Source organism: Notothenia rossii, assembly GCF_949606895.1.
Source record: "Notothenia rossii genome assembly, chromosome: 5".
Taxonomy (NCBI): domain Eukaryota; kingdom Metazoa; phylum Chordata; class Actinopteri; order Perciformes; family Nototheniidae; genus Notothenia; species Notothenia rossii.
This window is the reverse complement of record NC_136903.1, coordinates 3,940,376-3,949,779: the sequence shown is the minus strand read 5'-3', so window position 1 is coordinate 3,949,779 and position 9,404 is coordinate 3,940,376. Positions and strand designations below refer to the sequence as shown.

The following is a 9,404-nucleotide window of genomic DNA, read 5'->3' as shown; positions in this document are numbered from 1 at the left end:
GGGGCGTGGTTCGGCCCGACGCGATGCAGTTTGCTTTTCAACCCAACGGTATACTGTCTTTCTCAGACGCGGAGGGATACTGACTTGTTGTGAAAAGTAACTTACAATTCTACCCGTGGTATACGCTCAGTATATCACGGCTAAGAACCAATCAGATTGCTTGATTTTACTTGTCCGTTTTATAATAAATAATAATACATTACATTTTTTATTACAGGTGCTCAAAGCGCTTTACAATTACACATTATTAGTAAAAGTTGTCTAAAGTATTAGACATGTAAGAGTCATTACCCACAGGAGCAAATACGGGTAAAGTGTCTTGCCCAAGGACACAACGGTTCACCAACGCCCCTTGATCTGATGACTAAGGCTCTAACCACTGCGCCAAAACCGCCCCAATTTTATCCACAAGGAGGTGACTAAGTGAAGTGAACAGGACATGTACACAAAATCACCTGTTCTGATATCATGTTCTGTTAAGTCTGATTAAATATGAAGCATACATACATAACATCCAAAGTAAGACTAGTATACTTGTCTGAATGTCTGGGTGTCTATTGAGTCATATGATCTGAATTTTCTGTGATTCCCCAACATTATTGGCTTGTAGTCCATTCTCTTATTTCCCTTGTTGTGTTTGGCGTTTTTGATGTGGGTGGTGCACTTTGTAAAGTAGGTGCGCTGAAAGTTGACCCTAAATTCAGTGTTTGGGATTAGACGCAATCCCCAGAAACCCCCCTAAATGTCACATCTGATTCACCCTCATTGTGTTATGAGGATGTTACATTTATGTGATGTGGTGTGACTGAAGGATTTTGTGGATTACTGACGGGATAATCGGGGTTGTTGGACTCGGACTTGGGGACATTTTTTACTTTGAGTTGACCTTATTGTCTCCAAGACATGCCGGTGTCTTGACCTAGATTTTGCTCCTTCTGGTATGCGACGTGTGTGTGTGTGTGTGTGTGTGTGTGTGTGTGTGTGTGTGTGTGTGTGTGTGTGTGTGTGTGTGTGTGTGTGTGTGTGTGTGTGTGTGTGTGTGTGTGTGTGTGTGTGTGTGTGTGTGTGTGTGTACTGGACTTTGTTTACTTGGTATTTTAATTCAGATTGGAATCAGACTTCTCCTGTATGTGTTGTGACTCACTCTGTTATACGGTTTTGATTTGGACTTAAGTGCTTCATCACTCTTTTGCTTTGTAGAACGGTGTGTCAATAAAAGAACAAAAGACGAAATAAATAGATTCTGGAAAATCTTTTATTTGGGTGCATTTTAGTTTTCAATTCCAATAAATCAGTATTGTCTCTGAAATGGGAAAGCCCACAAAGGTCACAAATAAAAAATGCTAAATTTTAATATTCTCCATATTATATTTTTCATCGTATTCATTAGATAAATATTTGTTTTAAATAGATTACTCATGGTATGATGTAGAGGAAGGAACAATTTCATCAAATTGAAGACAAAATGGAAGTTTAAATGACTAAATAATACAATCTGTAAATAAGCAAGAGGCCGAATTCTGATAATATAAAGCAAATGAAAGAAAATATATTGTTTTCAGAAAAGCATGTATTACTTTGTTGTTTGTACAGGGCATGCTTTTATCAAATTAAGGATTAAGTGACTACATAATGAAATCTGTGGATCATCAGGAGGCCTTATCCTGTAAGCATTTAACCGATTAAACCCAGATTTGCTTGATTTTGGTGGGAATCACCAGTTTGGGGGTGCAGCTCTCTCCAGCGTAGCACTGACAGGTGAAGTGCTCCTCCCACATCTTCAGGTCGTCTTCGGAGGGAATCCCGACAGCGACGTACTTCCTGCCAGCTCGCAGGATGCTGAAGCGCTCGGGGTTCAGGTGGAGGTAGCAGCCGCAATCGTAGTTCTTCCTGACGCAGCGACCTTTCCACTGACACAACACCTCGCTGCACAACATTGCCGCCGCTGTCACGTTGGCGACGTACGGGTTGAAGGTGGAGGTCAAGTACTCAGAGAGAGACGTGCAGGCAACCTGGAGAGAGGGGAGGGGTTACAGGTGAGGGTCAGGAAGACATAGTAGTGCATAAACGCTAACATTAGGCTATAAAGGAACTAGAGCACGGTCACATGACTTCACGTCCCCACCGCTAAGCTAAAGGAAGCTAACGTTGGGCTATAAAGGAACTACAGCACGGTCACATGACTTCACGTCACCACCGCTAAGCTAAAGGTGGCTAATGTTGGGCTATAAAGGAACTACAGCACGATCACATGACTTCACGTCCCCACCGCTAAGCTAAAGGTGGCTAATGTTGGGCTATAAAGGAACTACTGCACGTTCACATGACTTCACGTCACCACCGCTAAGCTAAAGGTGGCTAACATTAGGCTATAAAGGAACTACAGCACGATCACATGACTTCACGTCACCACCGCTAAGCTAAAGGAGGCTAACATTAGGCTATAAAGGAACTACAGCACGATCACATGACTTCACGTCCCCACCGCTAAGCTAAAGGTGGCTAATGTTGGGCTATAAAGGAACTACAGCACGGTCACATGACTTCACGTCACCACCGCTAAGCTAAAGGAGGCTAATGCTGGGCTATAAAGGAACTACAGCACGGTCACATGACTTCACGTCACCACCGCTAAGCTAAAGGTGGCTAATGTTGGGCTATAAAGGAACTACAGCACGATCACATGACTTCACGTTACCACCGCTAAGCTAAAAGTGGCTAACGTTGGGCTATAAAGGAACTACAGCACGGTCACATGACTTCACGTCACCACCGCTAAGCTAAAGGTGGCTAATGTTTGGCTATAAAGGAACTACAGCACGATCACATGACTTCACGTTACCACCGCTAAGCTAAAAGTGGCTAACGTTGGGCTATAAAGAAACTACAGCACGGTCACATGACTTCACGTCACCACCGCTAAGCTAAAGGTGGCTAACGTTGGGCTATAAAGGAACTACAGCATGGTCACATGACTTCACGTCACCACCGCTAAGCTAAAGGTGGCTAATGTTTGGCTAAAAAGGAACTACAGCACGATCACATGACTTCACGTCCTCACCGCTAAGCTAAAGGTGGCTAATGTTGGGCTATAAAGGAACTACAGCACGGTCACATGACTTCACGTCACCACCGCTAAGCTAAAGGTGGCTAATGTTGGACATGATGAGGTTTAGTCGTCTCATTTAGACACTTTTAGCAACTGCTGTTTTTAAATTCACCAGTGAGGTATTAACTGTTGTATTTTCTGTCATTATTTAGTCCTTATTTCAGGCTTCTAACCAAAAACAGTCAAAAAAACTTTAAATCCCAAACCAGGGACCAGGAAGTGCTAAAATGCCAACTCGTGTCCGTGGTTAGGACTCATCCCTGCACCACTCATTTAGGACAGAAGGAAAATTACAGTTTTGAGTTAAGTTTTGTGTCAAATCAACTGAATAATGTGCAGTAACTCTTAGGGCCTCCTAGGATTAAAGGACCCACTGTTAGAGAGCCATGTAGTAGAATAACAATTCACAGCATCAACATCAAGGAAATGCACCAAATGTTATGACAATTAATCCAACAGTCATTGAGTAATTTACGTCTGTACCAAAGTGGATCAATTGTCCAACCATCAGGCAGGACAAAAGAGGCTTTAAAATCGTCCCAATAACAACGAAATAAGATACACAAGAGCAGAAAAGCAAAGTGAGTTTCTTCACATCTGTCAGGCGAGATAACAAACACTGCACCGTCACGGCAGTCAGTTCCTCCTCAAACAGGAAACACACGCAGGTTGAATATTTGCTGATTAACGCCCGGTCATCTGTGTTCCTGTTTTCAGACCTTTTGAAGAGTATTTCACACACAGTATGTTCTCATGGCTGCAAACAACCAAACACTTTAAAACTCTTTAAGATTGTGATTATTTCTAGACGGCCCCCAGTTTACACAAATGTAGACTCATAAGAACTCTCAATCTCTTCCACTGGCAATGCCTTTGTTATAGAGGCTTAGTCATTTACACCTAGAACCAGCTCATAAAGAGAGTAAAGAAGGCACTTTGCACTGGGATCAGTTCGGTGTGTTTACCTTGTTGTGGTAATCTCTGACTCCTCCCCACATTACGACCCCAGAGGCTCCCACAGCTGCAGACTCTCCGATAGTGCTCACCAAGTCCGTCTGAAAGAAAACCAATCACACGGAGATTCAATATTTCTTGTCAATTCAAATACTTTAAACCCATTAGAGCAGGGGTCACCAACCTTTTTAAGCCCAAGATCCCCGAGGCCTTGGTGAAAGGCGAGATCTAACTTTGCAATTGAGTGAAAAAGACGGCCCAGACAGTACTTCCAACTTGAGGCCTTTTATGTCGGCTACTTGCAAGGGAATTACATCAAATCATTTGGTGCAACTTCCAATTAGATTAAACCAAGAACACAATATAACTAACATGTCAAAAAGGATAAATACATATATTTACATACCTATCATTTTAAGTTTCATTCATTCCTTCATTACAATCCTAAATATAAATGTATGTAGCTTATTTTCCATTTGTTTGAGTGAATGTGAATTATTTTGTTGACAGCAACGACAACAAAGAAAAAAATAACATCGTGCAGTGAGCAGATAACATAAAGTGCAATTTTAACTGTGAGGCTTATCCACTGAAGCTTCATGCAAGTGCAACATTAACATTACAACTAGTTATTCTTAACACAATTCTTCCCAATTCCAACTTCTAACAACTAGTGATGTGTCGGTTGCAAACTCGGGAGCCGGCTCGCGCTCGCGAACAAGCTGTTTTTTTGGGGGGCAGCTAATGTTGGGCTATAAAGGAACTACAGTACGGTCACATGACTTCACGTCACCACCGCTAAGCTAAAGGTGGCTAATGTTGGGCTATAAAGGAACTACAGCACGGTCACATGACTTCACATAACCACGGCTAAGCTAAAGGTGTCTAATGTTGGGCTATAAAGGAACTGCAGCACGGTCACATGACTTCACGTCACCACCGCTAAGCTAAAGGTGGCTAATGTTGGGCTATAAAGGAACTGCAGCACGGTCACATGACTTCACGTCACCACCGCTAAGCTAAAGGTGGCTAATGTTAGTCTATAAAGGAACTACAGCATGGTCACATGACTTCACGTCACCACCGCTAAGCTAAAGGTGTCTAATGTTGGGCTATAAAGGAACTGCAGCATGGTCACATGACTTCAGGTCACCACCGCTAAGCTAAAGGTGGCTAATGTTGGGCTATAAAGGAACTACAGCATGGTCACATGACTTCACGTCACCACCGCTAAGCTAAAGGTGGCTAATGTTGGGCTATAAAGGAACTGCAGCATGTTCACATGACTTCACGTCACCACCGCTAAGCTAAAGGTGGCTAATGTTGGGCTATAAAGGAACTGCAGCATGGTCACATGACTTCAGGTCACCACCGCTAAGCTAAAGGCGGCTAAAGTTGGGCTTGATGACGTTTAGTTGTTTAATTTAGACACTTGTAAACAACTGCCATTTTTAAATTCACCAGTGGGGTCTTTACTGACGTATTTTATGTCGTAATACAAATGTAAACATATCTTCAGCTTTTGTTAACCACGGATCTTATTTCAGTCTAAGAACCAAAAACCCTTTCAGAAAACCAAAGACTTCCAGACGAGGAAAACAGGAACTATTTACAAATGACAATAAAAGCCTTGAATCTTGAATCTTGAATATTAAACTTCTCACCTTGCTCTGAAAGATCTCAGTTTGGTCGCGGTACAGAGGCCTGGAGTAGACGTAGATCGGCACGGTGTAGGAACGTTTCGGCAGTGCGGCGACTCTCAGAGCCTCGAGGACACGGTTGCGGACGAAAAGCGCGGCCTTGGGGGAGTTCCTCATGGACAGGTGCAGGTAGACGGAGGGGAAGAGGGCAGTGCTGGCTTTCCACAGCCACATCAGCTGGTCGTTTTGGTTCTGGACCTTCTTGGAGCACTTCCCCGTGTAGTCTTTCTTCTGCCAATCGTAGTTGAAGCACTCCGGTAACAAGTAGAATCCCCAACTGCGGCTCGGACGCTCCATTATCCCCAAAGTGATGGTTTCCTCCATGAAACGATGCCCTGCCAGTTGGAATTGTTTCTTTGCTACCTCGGCTATCTTATCGGAGGACAAAAACGGGGCGATCTGCATGGCTTTATTGATGGAGAGGGTCTTGTAGATTATTTTGGATCCCCAGTTCTGGTCCCACAGTGGGCGCCAGGACTCCCAGTCGATCACCGCCAATCCTGGAGAGTTATCCTCTGAAATGGAGCGATCGATTTGACGCTTGGCCTTGAGGAGATGCTCTGTCAGGTTCCCGTTCTGAGGGACTCCGCCTTCGTATTGCTTGCGTTTGACGATGTCCACTTTAGGGTAGAGGCCGAGGCGGTTCTCGTAGAAGATGGTGAGGAATTGGCCGGGCACCGGGTTGGGCGTGGTCACCGCCTGGAAGACCGCGGTGTCCAGGGGGATCTCCAGTTCTTGGCACTCTTCGGTCGGGGCGTTCCATATAACCACGAAGGGGTGGTCTCGGATCAGCGGGGGCTCGGTGCGAGGCAGTATGATGGGGGTGGCGTTAGACACGATCATAAAGAGGGCGATGGAGGACAGGAAGGAAGATGGAGTCATGTTGGCTGTGGAGAGACAACAATTAAAGTTAAATCTTAATTAATTCCTGTCGAAGTTGTTGTTACTTCTTAGAACTTGCATGTGTGTATGTACAAGGAATACACAATGCATTGGCAAGTGGTGGCTTTATTCAGGACCAGAGCATGGACAGTGCATGCCGACTACCAACTGGATGCCTAAACACGTCACCGGGTGGCACACTAGCTACAGTAGCCTGCAAAGGACAAACTTTAATCATATGAGAATGATCTACAATTCCCAACGTCCCTCTCAACTCGTACATAACATAACAAATATGTTACTGTGGATAGGAAGTGGACAAAAAAAACCTTCTGCTTTCCCTTTAATTTATAAGAATTCTTATTTTAGTCTTTTTATTTATGTGACAGCTGCTCAATTTTCGAATAATATTGAAAAGATATCAAATGAAAATGTTATGCGAACATAAGTAAAAGCAGGAATATGCTGAAATAAAATAGACAAAAAAATATATAAACATAAGAAGTTAAAGCTAAAATATAATATATAACATGAGGTTAAAAAATGTGCAATAAGAAGTGAAAATGTGCACATTTGACTAATATGTCACAGACACTTTTGCATTCCAAAGTATTGCTTGTTCATACAGTTGAATGCTGGAGCTTCACTGTGCACGGCTGAATGATGTGCAGAGTTTGACCCTTGAAGAGTTTCTTCTGCTCTGAAATGGAATATATTTGTTTCATATTAATAGAATTTTAGATTTTTTTTATTTGATTTTGGATTTGTGAATGGGAGAAGTAGTAGATGGAAAAAATAGCAAACACCAATTATTCAATGTAGAGTATTTCATTTTATATACGGTAACGGCCCGTCCACACAGCGGCGTGCGTTGACGCTTCACCATTCACTTTGAATGGGGTGACGTCACTTTTCGCCGAACTGCATTGTGGGAAGCGACGCGGAGCAGTGCTGGCGTGGCTCGCTGCAAAAGTTGAGCAATATTCAACTTTTGACGCCTCGGCAGAAGCGTCAGCCAATCGAGTCATATGCCAGTACAAGCTCTAGCCAATCAAACCGCTGCTTGTGAGTCAGGGGCGGGAGATTCATGTGATTGGTTGTTGGTCGAGTTTCAGACACGCCCGCCGGCAAGCGACAACGCACGCCGCTGTGTGGTCGGGCTGTAATACTAAGGAGGCATAGGCCTATATGATGATACAATGTTTGACATTATTGATATTAAGAAAGTAATTTGTTTCCCATGTCATTCGTGTGTTTTTCTTATCAGAAAGTGAAGTTATTTATTCCTAAAATCCAAATCCAAATGTTTCCCTCAATGGCCTTTGTGCCCTGGCATGTGGCCTTTGCCCCCTAAAGAAATTGTGTGACACCAAAGTCCAAATGGCCTTGCCCCTAAAATGACGAAAATCCAAGCCTGGTCACATCAATGAAAATATGAAATATAAAATGTTTTGTAAATTGCAATAAATACAGAGGCAAGGCATTGATGATAAAAACAGGTTGTTGCTTAAAGTGTATATTGTCAGAGAGAAATATTAACAAGTTTTGTTATTGCACATTTTAATAATTGCACAGGTTGCATTATTAATTTACGTGCAAGATCCTAATTGGAGGAAATATTGTAAAAGTCTGCTTGTTACTCAAAAGGGCTTTGGATAACTTTACGAGTCGATTGAACAATTGAACTTTTGTAGAATGTGACACCATGGCGTTTAGTTCCCCCAAAAACTCCTTTTCACTTTTTTCACTTTGTGTCGCACCGTGGGTTTTGCAAAGCTACATTTATAGCTAAATATCTGAGGAATATTAACTAAAAGTGTTAAGCGTTTTACTTTCAGTTCTTATATTTACATATTTTAATTAGTTGTATTCTAGAATGGAGCAACTCTCATGAAACCAAACTTTTTTTTAAATGTATTTCCTTTTTCCAATCTTGTAGAGATAACGTTTCCTGATGCAGATAACATGTTATCTTAAAAATGACATTACATTGCCTTGGCTGATGTTTTAATCAAAAGCGACTAACAATAAAATTGCAAAATAGATCAAATAATCGAATTGGAAAGATTTAGATCGCAAAATCAGTCCCCCCCAAAATGTCTGATAATCCGCTCCATATCATTCATACATATTACATGATCTCATTTATCGTACTATAAACAATGAGGTCAATATTTAAAGTTATTTCTTATATTTCTACAACATGTCCTACCTGCTGCCATCTCCTGAAGGACTCGTCACTGTTTCTGAAACACTTCTCTTTTCTGCTGCTTCGTGACAAACTGTTTCCTCTCTGATCGATCTGTATCTGCTTCATGTTCAGACGTCTGTCCTGACGCTTCTTACACAAGTTGAGGTCAGCGCCTTGTTAGAGTTCACGTTTGTCACATTAACACTTCTTTGTATGTTTTGAATTTTCAATTAGATTATGCTTTTATGCACATTTACCATGAATATTCACTTCAACACAAGGAAGGCACACGACAGAAAACATTGCTTTTTGAGAGTTTTGCTTCCTTGTTATGTCGATTTTCAGACAAGTACTTCTCCATCGTTTCGTCTTGGTTAACTTGACCTATAACATTCTGTACATTTTATATTTATATTTAATTGATTATTCCATTCCATGCACACTTTATGTAAATAATATCCTGCTTACAGTATATTACATTAACAGAAAATTGGCCCTTCAAAAGTGTTTTTACTCGTCAGAGAGTTTATAGATTTATTTTATCTTCATGGTCATCTGTATACTTTTC

General features: G+C 41.9%; 1 protein-coding gene across 1 annotated transcript; it reads right to left on the bottom strand.

Moving 5' to 3' along the window:
- Positions 1 to 1,237: 1,237 nt before the first annotated feature.
- LOC307039642 (hyaluronidase-4-like) lies at positions 1,238 to 8,941 on the bottom strand. Its single transcript, XM_079681904.1, has 4 exons — positions 8,858 to 8,941; positions 5,728 to 6,650; positions 4,075 to 4,164; positions 1,238 to 2,012 (listed from the first exon to the last, which is right to left on the bottom strand). Exons 1-4 carry the CDS (start codon positions 8,865 to 8,867, stop codon positions 1,683 to 1,685), a joined length of 1,353 nt encoding a protein of 450 aa, XP_079538030.1. The 5' UTR covers positions 8,868 to 8,941; the 3' UTR covers positions 1,238 to 1,682.
- Positions 8,942 to 9,404: the final 463 nt, after the last annotated feature.